This window comes from Pelophylax lessonae (genome assembly GCF_965119305.1).
Source record: "Pelophylax lessonae genome assembly, chromosome: 1".
NCBI classification, from domain to species: domain Eukaryota; kingdom Metazoa; phylum Chordata; class Amphibia; order Anura; family Ranidae; genus Pelophylax; species Pelophylax lessonae.
In genome coordinates this window covers 693,875,641-693,893,184 of record NC_138768.1, presented here as the reverse complement: position 1 = coordinate 693,893,184, position 17,544 = coordinate 693,875,641, and the positions used below count along the sequence as shown (strand labels likewise).

At 37.7% G+C, this 17,544-nt stretch overlaps 1 protein-coding gene across 2 annotated transcripts in view; it reads left to right on the top strand.

The window, feature by feature from the left end:
- The window catches only part of PALLD (palladin, cytoskeletal associated protein), a 505,650-nt gene that overhangs the window by 253,984 nt on the left and 234,122 nt on the right, over window positions 1-17,544 (top strand). For both annotated transcript variants that reach the window (XM_082252316.1, XM_082252317.1), the window contains one exon: window positions 9,038-9,061. In XM_082252316.1, the coding sequence (XP_082108442.1) occupies window positions 9,038-9,061 (24 nt within the window). The remainder of the gene's footprint in view (window positions 1-9,037; window positions 9,062-17,544) is intronic.

Here is a 17,544-nt window from a genome sequence, read left to right as displayed (position 1 = left end):
GTAAGATGTTCACCTACATCAATACTAATGCCTTATATGGAATGTACAGGATAAAAAATGTATTGTATTTGATAGAAATGAATGGTGATGAGTGACATTTGTATTGTTTTAGAATGCTGCTGTGCAGAAATACCAATATCCTAAATATGGGAGGGATAGAGCTTGGAAAAAAAGGTTACTAATTTTATGTTACAAACCTCTAGGGCTGTTGGCTGTCTTGGCCTCACACCTAGTAGCCCAAATGAAACAATGTTTGAATTGTAAGACTTTGTTTTTGAATAGTGTGGTCAAGTGAATACTTGCATGGTCCCATGTCTGCTGTTTTTTGCTAACTTATTTTTAATCACTCTCCAGTGTTTGGATCAAAGGAACATCGTGACTTTTTGATTAACAATGATGAAATCATGATTTTTTAACCTAACCTAGCCTGCCTTACCTGGACATGAATTAAAATTGGAAGAATTAAGTATTTAGTTTCAAATTAACATAGACATGCAGATTAATTTTTATATTTCCATTTTTCTTTTTTTGCTTTGTCTCTATCTGTCAGCTTGAGAGTCAGTGGTGAGAGGTCAATTAAAGCTAGTCAGTTGGTCAGCTTGCTTGACCTAATATGCTGTCCTCCATCTGAGTGTACATAACAGTGTAAATAACAGAGTCTGTTAGTTGTTTACCTCTTTCTTAACAATGGGAGGCTGCACAGGTATAACAATTAAAAATGGAAATCAATTTATAATCATACAATAAAATCATGTTATAAAAATCAGTTCACACAGTTTTGTTGTCCTGCTGCCTTTTCGGAAGATGCAACCTAGGAGGAGGGTTACTGCAGAGCCCAAGTTGGGGACAAGTGATGAAGTCTCATGACACTGGTAAAATTCTCATTAGGCTTGACATAAGCAGGTAGTATATTGCCAATCAGCTTCTTATGTAGGAGGGAGAAGCACTGATTGTATTTTCTGTGCATACTCTAAGCTGTGTTTCCACTATAATTGACCTACATTGACCTCTACAGTCCAAACATTATAATATGAGTTGCATTGAGGCAGCCCATTCATTGTGTGGGCTGCCAATACACCATAGTGTGGCCAAAACTGCTCCTAACCTTTTTTTCTTGAGAACTCAAAACACTGCATATGCCCACTACAGTGAAGGTGCACTGCCCTAGTGCAGCCTTTCTCAACCTTTTCAACACAGAGGAACCCTTGAAATAAATTTCTGGTCTCGGGGAACCCAGGCTAAAAATTTTAAATCTACAACTCATGACGCATTAGTGTGACAGTCAGTGGGAAGAATGCTCCTTACTCCGGTCATCATTGGGAAGAATCACCCCCTTACAGATAGCTAAAAGGAACAATATCTGAGGGGCAGAAATTGCCCATTGCTCAAGGAACCCCTAGCAACCTCAGGAGGAACCCTAGGGTTCCATGGAACCCTGGTTGAGAAACCCTGCCCTAGCGTGTTGGGGTGCTGTTTCAAGTTAATGGCACCTTATTGTATCGGCATGCATAACATGATAGGCCCTAAAACCTCTATTAGGTTGTTATTGCTTACTGTGTTTTGTGTCTGCTGTGTAGATTCCCTCCTACTGTCACCAAAACTATAGCTGAATGTTTGCATTTGTTCTACACAAGAGTGAACACAGATAGCAAAAAAAAGCCATTGGAGTTAATCACAGCCATGAAAATGTGCATTGTAACCATAGATGCTGTTGAAGGCCTTGCAACTTCCTCTGGGTCCTTGTGCACCAGTGAGTTCACCAGAAAAACAGCTGAGTAGGACTGGCAACACCCTAGAGATTTGTCTGCATTCCTATGGAGAAAATAGAGGCACTTGTGATCTAAAACCTTATTTGATTATCAGAAGCCATGTATATGGTATCTTTTTAGTACAGAGTGTTTAGCAAAAAACACACACCGTTTTTACACCCTGACCATGGAGAATTCAAGTTTAAAAAGATCACAACCCCACTGAGGTGTTTTCACTGCTAAATTCCTATTCTAAGCATTTACAAATAAGAAATGCAATATTCAGAAGGATGAATAAGCAGCTTAGTGGAAAGAAAATAACTATGTCAGTTAAATAGTATTTTATTTATACACATCTCTATACCAGAACAAAGAGAGGGACAATTGTGGAGGCATGAGGGACAGATTTATTTCCAGAAAAGAGAGATAGTCCACTCAATTGAGAAACAGTTAGAAGCTACAGATTTGTATAAAGCTGAAGAAATGCATTATACATATCTAAAAGAAAAAGACTATCTAAGGCTGGCCATACATTATACAGTTTTCTTACAATTTTCTGTACAATTTTCCTTAAATTCACCTTCAACTATGTAGTACAAATGCCTGCTTAATAGGATACAATTGGAATTTTTTTTAGTTTTGACCTCATATTATATGGTTTTTGGTAAATTTAACAGAAAATTGTACAAGAAAATCGTCCAGTCTAAAACTGTAGATTCCCATTGAGACAGCCCTACTTGCCAGCAGGAATGCCTAATGTTCTGCTATTTTTCTGCTGGCAAACAAGTAGCGCTCTGTTAGCATACCTTCATATTTAAATGTAAATGTTTGAATAAAGAGAATACCACTTGTATCATTTACTAGTTTTCATGCCAGCAAGGAAATAGCTGTCACAGTTCAGAAAAATGACAATGACATCCTTTCTACAAGATCACTCTTCGAAATCTTCACTAAGTAATTGCAATTTGTGTTTTACATGTAGCAATAAAGTTATATTAACCACTTTAGGACCGGAAGGTTTTACCCCCTTAATGACCAGGCCATTTTTTGCGATACGGCACTGCGTTTTTTTAACTTACAATTGTGCGGTTGTGCGATTGATATCCTTATTTCCCCACAAATAGAGCTTTCTTTTGGTGGAATTTAATCACCTCAGCTATTTACATTTTTTGCGCTATAAACAAAAATATACCGACAATTTTGAAAAAAAAAAAAACAATACTTTTTACTTTCTGCTATAAAATATTCCCAATAAAAAAATGTAAAAATTTAATTTTTTTATCAATTTAGGCCAACATGTATTCTGCTACATATTTTTGGTAAAAAAAAAATCTCCACTAAGCTTATTTTGATTGGTTTGCGCAAAAGTTATTGCGTCTACAAACTTGTTGAAAGATTTATGTAATTTTTATTTTTTTTACTAGTAATGGCGCCGATCAGTGATTTATATCGGGACTGCGACATTGCAGCAAGCAGATCGGAACACCTAACTGACATTTTTTACACTTTTGGGGGGATCAGTGACACTACAGTAATCAGTGGTAAAAATATGCACTATTACTATACTAATGACACTGGCAGGGAAGGGGTTAACACCAGAGGCGATCAAAGGGTTAAATGTGTCCCTAGGGGGTGCTTTCTAACTGTGTGAGGGATGGGCTGACTGGATTAACACAGAGACCTGTGTTCCTAAATAGGAGGAACACAAGATCCCTGTGTTCATCACTGACAGAACAGCGGTCTGCCGTGTTTACATGGTTCTGTCTCCATGGGGAGCGATCACGGTTGCCCAGCGGATATTGTGGCCGCCGGACCCGCTGATTGGCTTCCCCTCTGGTGGTGCGCCCACACTAACTGCTACATGAAGCGACGTACATGTACCCCGTTTCGCGTAACAGCCGACAAGTGGTTTAGGCAAAACTTAATCTAAACCTTATTCTCCTAAAATAATTCATACACATCTACTACCGTACCCAATGACCTTGTATTCTATTTTTCATTAAATTGTTTTATACTGTGTTTTTCTGCCTCCTTGTAATGTCCTCAAAGAGCTCCCAGACATATCCCCCCCCCCCACTACAAATCCCATAGCCCATCATATTGTGACAGAGCAATAGAGGGTGGCTATGTTTGTTCCTACATACAGAGAATGAGAATGAATCTAGCCACTCTCTAACAGTAATGCCTCGTACACACGCACCGATTGTTGGCCGACCGATCTGCCGTCTTTTGTCCAGTGTTGTTGTGTTGGTTGAAATGTGCTCTAGACTGCACACAAATTTTTTCAACCAACAACAACCAACTTCAGAAGTGATGTCATGTGCTGGTTTACTTTCTGTGTGTTTTTTCTTCTCTGAGCATGCCCAGTCTTGCTCATCTAAATTTTTGTCTGCCGAAATCTGTACTGACTGACGAACAATCGGCCATTCTGTTGATGGCCAACAAAAATTTTATAGCATGCACACCAGATTTTGTTCGGCCGAAAGGTCGCAGACGGTTGTCGGAAGCATCATACTAACAAGCCGAAAATCAGCCGATCGGACGTTGGCCGAAAATTCACAGCCAACAATCGGTTCGTGTGTACGAGGCTTAAGTCAGATCAGGAGTAGGCTGAATAGAAAGTACTTTTCTGAGATGGGAGCATATATTTGAACAGGATTTTTTAACCCGGAGTTTAGTGACATTTTGGGGTTGATTTACTAAGGCAAATAGAATAGGCAGTTGCACTCTCCAACAGCAGTTGCGCCAGAGCTTAGTAAATGGGCAGAAGCTCTGCTGACTTCCATCAGTCAATCACGTGCAGGCAAAAATGCTGTTTTTTTATTTTTTTTTTTCATTTTCCTTGCACGTGATTGGATATTTTTTGCAAAGTGAAGCTTTACCTCATTTACTTAGTTAGTTACTTAGAAGAAACTGCACTTTGCAAAGTTCACAGTCTACTTGCCTTTAGTAAATCAACACCTTTAAGTCTAAGAAGGAACATACAATACTGCTTTCAACCACATAACTCTGTAAATGGGGCAGCTTGCTAGTGAGCCAGAAAACGTTAAGACCTTCTTTTCCCTAGAGACCTCAAAATCATTTCCGTTTGCACATTATTATCCTGTACATTCATAATGGAAATCCAGAGTCGTCAAGTATATATTGTTCTCCTGGCTAATCTCCTTGCTTCTGAGAGGTTGAGAGGTTATACATTGTACTGCATCTCTCAAACCCGCAGACAGGAAAGTAGTTAACTGACGATTGTTATTTCAAGCAAGCTGCAAGTGTATATGATCTATGTGTATGCACGCTTCTATGCAAGAATACAGACTGCTCTGGATGGTTTGTGCTTTTACATAGGTGCAGCATCCAGGATAACAAAAATCACAGGAGATGCTATGTAACATGTAAGGTTGATGCCAAAATCTTGGTGAAAATGTCATGAAGCAAAATACCTGTGTAAGAAGCCTCAGGTGGAAGCTTTCTTGGCCATGTACTAGTTTAAAGGAGAAATATAGCCAAAGCTTTTTTGGTCCTACTTCTCCTATGGATCACAGGATTGCAGTTCGTTCTGCACTCTTGTCACCTGTTTCCAGCCGATTGTCAGCTGACATCACTCAACCGATCCAGGTGCTGGATTGATCCAGAACTTTAGAGTCTGGATCCACTCAGATGCCTGGACCGGCAGCTAGCTCAGCCTCTCAGCAAGCCATGAGAGCCTAAACTAGCTGCTCCCACCCCCTGCACAGCCCAGTGCTTTAGCAAGACCCAGTGAGACTGACAGTCACCATTCTCTGCTCATAGTGGAGGGGAGAACTGAGCGATCAGAAGTGTTTCGATGCTGCATCCACCCATGCTTCTCTTTTGAGGACAGCAAATCTGACACTATTTAGCTGTCCCAACCTGGCATGCATTCCAGAAGTCAAAATATGGCAGCTTCTGTCTCATTCTGCTTACATGATACATTTTCTTGTGGTAGATTTGCTTTATTATTCTTCCTATAATTGTTGTAAAGCTTCTCTTATTTTTGAATTGAGTAAAAGAACAAGGCCAAACATCTACTAGCCTGACTAATGGACTTCCCTGCCAGCCAGGACTCCCAGAGTCATTGGTCCCAGTTGCAAGGCTCACCTGTAATCCAAACATTGCTTGATACCCAACTAATATCTATGGCTACTACCTTAAGAATCGGTTCACACTAAGGCTACACGACTCCTTACTACTTCGGGGGCGACTTGTGCATTACCATGCACCACGACTTCGGAGCGACTTGCAGGGACTTCACATAATGGAAGTCTATGCAAGTCGCTCCGAGGTCGCCCCGAAGTAGTACAGGACCCTTTTTCTAAGTCAGAGCGACTTGTTTCGCTCCTATTAGAACGGGTCCTGTAGCGGTCAATGGACCGCAAGGGAGCGCGACTTGTCAGGCTGACAAGTCGCCTGACAAGTCGCGCTAGTGTGGACCGGCTCTAAAGCTAATAATACAAAAAAAACAATTGATCAGTTATGGGTTTGATATTTTAAACAATCTTTCTCTCAAAAAGATAATTTGGCACAAAAAAGTAAAAGATCAATTTGCCCATTGTTATTCACCAGGACCTGTTGCTCCTTTAATGGTAAAATATTTGTTCCTAGTCCAGTAAACAGTTCATGGCAGTTTAATTCACAATTTATTTGTTGAAGGTAAAGGTAGCATTAGACTGAGAGCTTGCAAAAAATGTATTTTTATTTTATTGGGTGCTAAGATATTCTGCAGGTGTTTTGAGCAGATCTGGTTTTTCCATGTACCTGCTGAACAACTGTCTCTTGCGTTATTCATTGTTATATATATATATATATATATATTTGTCTAATGTCCCTTGTGTTTCTTAATTTCTGCAGCCTATTTTTATAGTCCACTTTTGTAGTCTAACTTTTGTGGTCTATTATTACATTTAATTCTTTGTGCAACGATCTTGCTATAACAACGGATATATTTATGCTCATATATGATTATATATGTTTTTCTACGTATGGTGTTGTTTTTTCCGACTATGCAAACAATTGTTATACATATTCTTTCGAAATGTCTTTATGCAGGTCTTGCAATGTTGGATTGATGTCGACGTGTATGGAACTCTAATTAATGAATTGGATATCCATCACACGTGACCATCACCCGTTTACAACATATGTATACAACATCTGTACTTTTCATGAGGGTGTTTCTATCTCCATTTTTCCCGCTGGAATTGGGTCCCAAATTCCATTGTCAGTAGGCACCTATTTATATGTTTGGCTAGCACATCATGTATATAACAATTTTTGTGTTATAAACTTTTTATAATTAATCTTGTGCCTATTTAGACATTGGGATTTTTTCCATTTGAGTTTTTATACATATAGTTTTGATACTTGTATAGGAATATGTTCTTGCCCATAGGAATTAGTGACCCCTTTTTCCAGCGGGTTTATGTACATCATGTTCACTGGAATATATCCATTTCGGCATTATGTTTATTATGGATTTTCTTGACATGCTTCAAGCTTCAGATTCTAACATTCATACGAATGAAATATAACCACTCATTAGCACCCACAACATATTTCTACACAGTTCACACCATTATCCTTTTATTTCCCCTTTTCTTCACACATGCACTTTTTTTGTTTGGTTTTTAATTGATTTTGTTTGGTTTCTTCCCTTTTTTTTGTATTTATATCATGCATTCATTCATTTTTTATGCATACTCACGCCCACTTCACCTTTTCACTACCCCACTATTTGTACATTCAATCAAGTCATTATTTTACGATCACCTATATATATATATTTTTTTTTTTTTCATGCATATTAGATTGCTATAGGCAACTAGCATAAGTTCTTTCACAGCCTTTTCGCCCATTACAGTGGGGGCACATAATTTGCATCCACTATTTTCTCCCAGCTTCTATTTGTAACTGGGATCACTTATGATCATTTCACTTTTCACATTTATATCCATTAGTTCACGCACGTATATTATTTTCTATATAATACTTTGTGCACCATATATGCAGATATACGTAGGTTCACGTATGTCTTATACATTTAGTGTGTGTCACACATACATTCACATATGTGCTCATACGTTTTATACGTTTCATACGTTTTACACATATACCCATATATGTGCTCAAATGTGCTTTTTCTCATTTAAATCTATTTGACTAAATAATGAGAAACTTTTATTCTCAATTTTTCTAATTGACTGTTTTTTACCCTCCATTCATTTAGTTTGGTTGCTTTTTTGTGGTTATTCACAAGTACATTTTAATATCATCTGTTTCATGAAGCATGCTTTTACAATCTATGTTTTATGTTTACACAGGGATATTTAGAAGATGATGTGTTTATCTATATACACAAGTTTTCAACTTTTTCATCATCTTCCCCTGTGTCCATTGCCGTTTTTGGATTCTTCCTTTGTGCTACAAATGTTTTTAAATGTCACAAATCATTGGTATATATTATGTAAACCAATTATTTTATACACTAAATGTTTGTTGTCATGCTACTTTGCTTCACTAGGAGGCAATTTTTATGTGTACGTCTTTTCATGTCCCAGGTGCTGAATCACGGTTTAATCGGCTTCTCAACGAAAGATTATTGAGTTAATCACACAAATGTGCAAGCAATCACATTAACTATCTAGAGTTTGTATAAAAAACCGATTTCCGTTATTCATCACTACGGTTATGAGTAAGCGGCCATGTGAGCCGTGAAACGTGTTAACCTGGACATCTGTTCCCTGTTTCACTGTCTGTTCATTTATCCATTTGAAGAATAAACCACTTTATTTGCTTTCATCTGCTTCCACCTACCTGAGTGCGGTTTTTCTACCTTTACTTGCAATCTTCCGGATGACGGGTCTTACCAGCACCAGGTCAAGTTGACACACCTGAGCGGCTTTACTTCTCCCTATTCCTATATATATATATATATATATTTGTCTAATGTCGGTGCCATTATACATTACAGTAAGGACAACGCAGAAAAAAAAAATTGCCATTTAGTTCCAGTTATGATTTTTTTGCTGGCCATTAGGGTTAAATGCTGCTGATTGTCATGTATCTGATATGTGTGTAGCTAATGACTCCTCCCAGATACACCTTACCCACCACTTTGTCATTTTATGGCCACTGTAAGGGCATGAAGCCCATCTAACTCTGTGCAACCATATTTTTAGTAAGTTGTAAAACGATATAAATACATATATATATATACACAGTATATAACATTTTCCAAACTGTTTAAAACACATTCTTTTTTGTGTTTCCTTTTACAGAACCACGCTGTGCTTCCGAACCTGGTAAGGAGTTAATACATTTTAAAAAGTTTTGTTTGCTGTACCTAGCAATGGGAGTTTATCAAACAGTGTAAGAACTGCGTTTGAATTGTTGAAAACATGACAAGACCAATTTCTTTTTTAATGAAGAGCTACTGAGCCTCTTTAAAATGATAAGCCTCAATTTCAAAAGCACTAAATAGAGTTTATTTCCATTATCTTGTACCACCTGTTTATTTTTTTTAATAGTTATATACATCAGCTGACTTTATCACGCACATGCACTTCCATCCATTTTGGAGATAAAATATTTATTTATGAGAAAAGGCTTTGGTAATTAAATGCCTGTGAGAAAAATACCAGTTCCACACATAATCTATATTTATGTTTGTAAAAACATCATTTGGAATAAAGCATCATGTGATAAATAACGCACAAAATAAAATAGTTAAAAATTAAATTAGGATAAAATCTATGTTAACTAACTAAATATGTTTAATCTATGTGAACTACATAAATGCAAGTACTAGAAAAACAATGCAGGAAAACATGGACTTTATAAGCACCCAGTTGTAAAAATGTATATAATTTTATTGAACATCATGATCTATGTAAAAATATTCATAAACGTATAGGTTAAAATACATGATCAAATCAGGCTGCTAGTATAACCCTGTAGACCAAATCAACCCCACAATAACGATGTTAAAGCAAACAGGTACTTGAAATGGAGTAGAATCCAGGGAAGGCTGGTATGAGTCAGGGTCGCCTGATGTAGCTCAACATCGCGAGTGAAACATGTTGAGCTACATCAGGTGGCCTTGACTCATACCAACCTTCCCTGGATTCTACTCCTTTTCAAGAACCTGTTTGCTTTAACGTCGTTATTGTGGGGTTGGTTTGGTTTAAAGCAGGGGTCTCCAAACTTTAAAAACTAAGGGTCAATTTAGTGCCCTCCAAATTTTAGCAAGGCTGGACTATGGCCAGAGGGAGTAGAAAATGCCCTGGCATCGGTGGAGGTAAACAGTGGGTGTTAAAAAAGGACATCATTGGTGTCAATGAGGAATAGCGCCCCATCATTGGTGTCAGTGGGAGAATTAGTTCCACATCTCTGGTGTCAGTGGGAGGAATAGTACCCCAATGTTGGTGTCAGTGGGAGGAATAATGCCCCATTGTTGGTGTCAGTGGGGGAATAGTGCTCCATCTTTGGTGTCAGTGGGAGGAATAGTGCTCCATCTTTGGTGTCAGTAGGAGGAATAGTGCTCCATCATTGGTGTCAATAGGAGGAATAGTGCTCCATCTTTGGTGTCAGTGGGAGGAATAGTGCTCCATCCTTGGTGTCAATGGAAGGAATAGTGCCTTGTATCAGTGGAAGGAATAGTCCCACAAAGGATGGATAAAGGCAGCCAAAAGGCCATATCTGGCCACAGTTTTGGAGACTACAGTATTATACTAGCAGTCTGATTTGATAATGTAATTTAGCGTATACTTTTATGAATATTTTTTTTATGGATCATGATGTTCAGTAAAATTATATATATATATTTTAATTTTTGGGTGCCTAAAAAGTCCAAGTTTTTCTGCATTGTTTTTGTAGTATATGATTTAGAGTGGGGGCACTGTTTTTGGACACCTACAACAATCCTGTAGTGGTGTACCCCCTGTTTATTTCATAACTAAATGCAAGCTTTGCAGTCTCTAACTAAATACAGTTGTCAGAATGATGTCATTGCAGTTAAAGGGGACTAAATTAAATGACAAATCAGGATCCTTGCAAACATAGCTAAGTTTCTGGGTATTTTGTGTCATAAGACTTAACGTGCTATCATTAAAATTAATTACACTTTTCCCAATATATTTTTTAATTTTATCTCTGAATTTTAATCATGTAAAAATGTAAGATTTTCAATTTTTTCAAACCTTATACATTAGTATATCAAGTCAATTTATTATGCAGAAAGTCCAGCTGTTAGCCACCATCAACTGATCAGACTTTTGCTTTCTCATATAAGATTGGACACCCATGGAGTAAAATTCTGGTTTGAATCATGTATCATAAAACTTCCTGGTCTTTATTGCACAACACAACACTATATATATATATTTTTTAAATGCCAACACTGAAAAGATAAAGTAAGCTTTGTCATACGGATGGGGTCAAATGTATACAGTAGATGTAGTGTTCATAGTGACTCTTAAATGCATGTTAGAACCTAGACATTTTTTGGGCACTGATCATCATAGACATACATGTGTCATAAATAGTAGAAGACTATGATATTATTAATCAGCTCAGCCATAAACTTACACTTGTTGCCTTAGGGAGGTCTCACCTTTAAAGAAGGTACCTTACAGATTACTATACTGTCTGTAGCACCGTCCTTACACGCACGGCATACTCACACAGCCTGGGGATCCCAAGACCAGCAGCTTTTTCTCGTCACTCCTTCCTCCATCCCTGCTAATGTGTTCTCCACTTGTTCTGTCTAGACGGAAATCACCCCCGTATCACAGACTGTTTTGTGACTTAATAAACAGTCCAGTTGTTTAAGGCTACATCCCAGTTTGTCAAATTACCTGATCTGTTCTCTTTTATGCTCCTTTGACACAGTGCTGATTGAACCCTTAAAAGACAAGGTTGCTGGGGAAAAAAAAAAAAAAATGAATCATTGGCCAGCTGTTGCTGCTTTCACCCATTACTCAGCTGTCTAGAAGTGGCCCTATCAGATTTCTGCAGCGTACTGCCTTTGTGGTGATATGTAAAAAGTGCTTTTATTAGATAAAAGGAAAGAAATTTTATTATAATGTCTAAACCATCCGCATTTATGCTTTTGTTGTGAGTTCCTATACAGCAATCAGACAGTTGTGAAAGTTTTCCCCAGGGATTTCAGCTAGGGAAAGTTTTTATTAAAAGCAATAACACATTTATTTGACTGCGGCACTGCATGTCCTCAGGATTAAACAAATTGCTTGTCAGGCTTGTTAGTCGACTGATACAATATAAAACAGAAAATTGCACCAAGAAAAAGCTCCCTTTTTAAGTAGTTATCTTTGTGGCAGTTAAAATGTTTGTTATGCCTCATTGCTTAATCACTTTTAAAACCAGCTTGGAGATATTAGAGATTGAAGCTTGCCATAGGCTAAGCAGTGATTACCAAGAAATTAATAGGGCAGCAATCAGCCTAAGTACATTTTATAGTCAGCTCTAGCTTGTTAGGACTGGAAGCAATGCTAATATTAAATAAACAATTTTCTATAGTTATTTTTTAGGCTCGGTTCACACTGGGGTGACCTGTCAGGCGGTTAGACTCCTGACAAGTCGCACCCCATTGAGTGCAATAGAACCATTCTAATCAAAGTGACTCAAGCTGCTTCGACTTAGAAATTCTGCACTACCTGGGGGCAACTTCAGAGCGGCTTGTATTGACTTCTATTAAAGAAGTAATTTGCAAGCCGCGATTAAGTCGCGCTGTGCGACGTTGCTTCAAAGTCGGGCGACTTTGAAGCTGCGCTAGTGTGAACAGAGCCATAAAGTTTTCAGTAGATAAGGAAATGGTTCAAACTACTCTCAGTTTTTCTTTATCCTGTTCGGGAGATGGTCCTTCACTTCCAGTCCCGAAGCCTCAAATGGAAGTGAGAGGAAACCACTTCAAAGTGAGGGGAGATGTCCTGTGAAATGGTTCATCCTGGGACAGATGTCCACCATTGAATGGTTTCAATTCATCCCCTGTTCAGATGGCAAGTGTAACATTTTGGAATTCTCATCACTTTCTGTCCTGAAAGCAATAGTCACAGACAGCAATGAAATCCTGACAGGTTCTAACCAGGGTGGAAATTATGCAATGGAACCTGTAGATGCCTAGTTTTGGTGCCCCTAAGGCTTCATGTACACAAGCAGCTCCTAAACTTGAGTTTAAGAAATTTTGGTGTTTTTCTGCCAAAGCTCTCAAACTCAACTCCATAAAAGCATGTGTCAATGTACACATAAGCTTTTAGCAGTTTAAGAGCTGCTGCGTTGAGGTGAGCTTCAACTTCCCTCTCTTGAATGCGGAAGAATCAAGTTCAGGATAGGACGCGGCCACGGTAAATGCAGGCAGGGTTTACATGAAGCCTTCATAACACCTGTCTGCTAAGATCACCTCTTTTTATCAGAACATTTACACAACTTAACCTTATTCACTGTATTTTCTCACTTGAAAAGTGAATTTTTACTTACCTTAGTGATATTGAACTCAAAAACAAAAACATATTATATTGCAGCTTACCGATCCTTAGATGTGGTGGCTGCATCCGTTTTCTTTTTTAGGCCTTTTTTCACTTCATCCAGCTAGTAATACACTCTTAGGGTGTCTACATATTGGATGATGTAGTAAACCAGACACTTGTGTACAGCACCATTGTCAGTCTGGGGAGAGGGTAGTGTTAGACTAGCAGATTTGATGGACTTGACTAACAAATTGAAGCTGAACTCCAGTGAACATTTTTTTTAAGTAGTTGCAGCAAACTTTCTTTTGGGATATTTATTTTACATAAATAAATAAAAGCTGACTATTGTAGGTACCCCTGCCAGTGGTAAGTGGTTTGTCCCAACCCTCTAACTACTACTTTGTCTGGACAGCGTGGTCTGCTAAAGTATGTTGTAAAATAACAGACTTACTGGATAGATCACCAGGTGAAAATAAAGGAAAGAAGCCTTAAAAAAAAAAAAAATGTAATGCAACCATCACATCTAAGAATTGGTGGGCTTTAATATAAGAAGTTTTTCCTTTAGGATTTATACCACTTTAAAGCGGAGTTCCACTCATTTTTAGGTTTATTAAAAGTCAGCAGCTACAAAAAGTGTAGCTGCTGACTTTTAATAAACACACACTCACCTGTCCCACGATCCAGCGATGCGGCCACCCGAAGCCTTGCTTCTCTCTCTCGCGTCTCCCCGGCACCGGAATCACAAGTGTGGGAATCCGGCTGTGACAGCTTGCGGCTAAATAACCATAAATGGGATTTTTTTTTGTACTGATGATGGAAAAAATATTAGGTCAATAATTGACAGTGGAAGGCTTCATCTTTGTGTTTACCACCTAGAAGTTAATGTCTACAATGCCTAATGGCCCTGGGTCTAAACTATTTCTGGTTATAGGTATAAAACAGGGAAACAAATCCTATAAGAGGATTTTCCCAGAGAAAATGGGGGAAGCGGGGATGTTTGAGATGCCTGATAATCGGGGTTTCATAAGAATTTTATAAAATATGTGAAGCAAAAGATGTACATAAAAACATAAACTTTATTACAAAATAACACAAGCCAGTCTTGAACAGACTAGCACATACAATGGTTATAAAAAAAACACATCAATTTCTAAAAAAAGAAACCTATCAGTACGTGGTCAGACATGGACATGAAAAGGTAGGTATCACATTGCACATAGGTGAAAGTACAGAGTGACGTGATGTCGGACCCCGGAACCCCAGCGCACTTCAATTTAAACAAAGTCTTCTTCAGGGGGTATATTGGTCCGTAACTCCTTTAGCACACATCTGTATATACAGTATAGAGAACAAATAAGTAATCCACATCATACATACAAAACATCTACAATATCAATGCAGTTAGGTGCAAGACTTACATGTATATGTGGTCCACCCACATATACATCCTGAATCTACCAAATATGTACTGTGTATATTGTGTGATCCGACTGGCCCGGGGGCATACCAGGATGGCGGTTCATACCTGGGAACCACAAAGGACAGAGGAAAACCGAACAGGAGCAACCTGGCGGGGGCAAAGAGGGAAAGTAGGGAACAAAAGAGAGAAATATAGCAAGGAGAAAACCAAATGAGATGTTCCCAAGGCAAATAGAAAAATATATACATATATTAAAAAATAAATAAAAATAAATAAAACTAAAAACAATAATAAATAATAAAAAAAAATAAAAAATCATCAAAAAATGAAGAATCAAAAAATAATAAAAAAAAATACAATATAAAAAAGACAATAAAAAGTAGAAAATCAAAATACAAAAATATAATCAAAAACAAAAATATTTAATTACAGCAAGGTATATATATATATATATGTATGTTATATAACAAAAGGGAAAAATAATAAATAAGGACTTTTCTCATAATGCATCACATACCTGTTTTTGTTTGGTCAGAGCCTAATGATAAAAGTCAAAGGAAAAATCAAGAAAAAGTCCTCACAAGGCCAAGGAACTTCCAAGTCCTTGAATAACGTTATAAAGACCATTTTCGGGTCCTTATAAAAAAAAGCCCGGGTATGGCTAACTAAAGAGCCATATCCAGAAAAAAAAAAAATTTAAAGTTAAAATGTACTTTGTTTAAGTTGAAACGCGTTGGAATTCCGGGGCCTGACATCACGTCACTCCGTACTTTCAATTATGTGCAATGTGATACCTACCTTTTCATGTCCATGTCTGACCACGTACTGATAGGTTTCTTTTTTTAGAAATTGATGTGTTTTTTTTTATAACCATTGTATGTGCTAGTCTGTTAAAGACTGCCTTGTGTTATTTTGTAATAAAGTTTATGTTTTTATGTACATCTCTTGCTTCACATATTTTATAAAATTCTTATGAAAACCCGATTATCAGGCATCTCAAACATCCCCTCTTCCCCCGTTTTCTCTGGGAAAATCCTCTTATAGGATTTGTTTCCCTGTTTTTTTTAATTAATTTGGGATGTGTTGCCATATGGGGTTTAGGCGTATCTCTCATACCGTGTTGTGAAAACGACACCCTTTCGGTGGTTTTCAAATAACAACTTAATTCATGTAGCAACCGCAAGAAATGCTTGGTAAGCTTACACGGAACAAAACAAACAATAAAAACAAAATTTTCCCGTTAAAGATATATCCTCCCAATTACATTGACCGGTATGTAAAAGTTAATCTGACATATTTAACCATAATTATGGGAAATTTTTTTCTTAAAAAAAACTCTGTGGTGTATCTTTCCTAATACCCACTAAAACAATTTTTCATTGTTTTTCCTAGATTAATTGTTGTGGCCTTCAGACTACCGGAAAACTGCCTCAGTTTAAACCCAGCTCTATAACCTTACACAAATCTTGGACTACCGGGAAACTGCCTCAGTTTAAACCCAGCTCTATAACCTTACACAAATCTTAGTATTTGCTGTATCAAACATTTTCAGACTGATCAATGCTTCATGGTTGCCAATTATGTTACCAAAAATATATCTGAGAGTTAATCTCAGACAATATTTGGGTTAATAATGAGAGTTCTATGACTGTGTGAAAACTTTAACACAACAATTATTTATTTGTATAAGGTTTGCCAATTCTACATAATTTACAACAATATAACTATTGTACATACTACAAAATGTATAATATCCTCATAGACTCATACACACACACTATGACCGACACAAGTAAAATATACAATGTACCCTTAATCCTTACTCCATAATTACCTCTAGTGATGGCTCTCGCTCTCCCATGCCAAACAGGAAGTCACCCTGTCTCACCGAACCTAATATAGACCCATATCCCATAGCCTTGTATAGGGCCATTCTCATTGGTTCAGCTATCTTGCTTGTCACTTCCTGTGGGCGTATCTCTTCCCAGATTGGACCATTTCCCCCTCCCATAGTTACGCCTCGTTCTAACCACTCCTTTTCTGTTGGGGGGGGGGGTTCGTTTACTCCTCACTGTGGAGTAGCTCTGAAATGGCTACTTAAGATATGCAAGATGTGTCCTGGCTCCAGAAAGTCTCACTTCCAGGATGTAAACACGGGTTGATACTGTCCGTAGGTATTTATATGTAAATAGCCAGCTGGCCTTTCAAAGGAATGTGTTACCCTGGATTAATTAATTACTAAAAACCAGTCCGTCTGGCTCACGCAAATCTATCTACACTAAAATTCCCAAGTATGAGTTTGCAATCAAAAATGGGTACCTTTACTACTTTCATTAATAAATATATTTACAATTACTGATGGAGTTTTATACATAAACCCCTCATCCTCACAACACGGTATGAGAGATTACGCCTAAACCCCATATGGCAACAGATGGATGCCAATTATGATTCATTTGCTATATATATATATATATATATATGAGTGCAAACCGAGCAGTTCCATATTATACTCTAGACATAATTTGGGTAGCAGAGTTTGCCACCCATCCAGTAAAAATCAGCTTGGAAATCAATCCAGAGGATTGATGTGTGTGGTCATTGCGTGACCCTTCCTAAGCCAAACACCCGAGTGGGGAAGGATTGGAAATTCTCATAGATGTTTGTTGCTATCTGCAGCCCAGTTGGGGAAATTGCCCCTCACTCTCTTATTGGCTTCCATTGTAGGAAGTTAGGGAAATATGTTAACATATAGAAATAATAGAAATAACAGATAGAAATAAAACATTTGTTTAGTAGAGTGGAAAGGGTTAGAACTTTTGTCAGTTTTTCTATATTACTACTGCGGAGATTCCCCTTACTTTCTGTGTGGTCCCTGGGA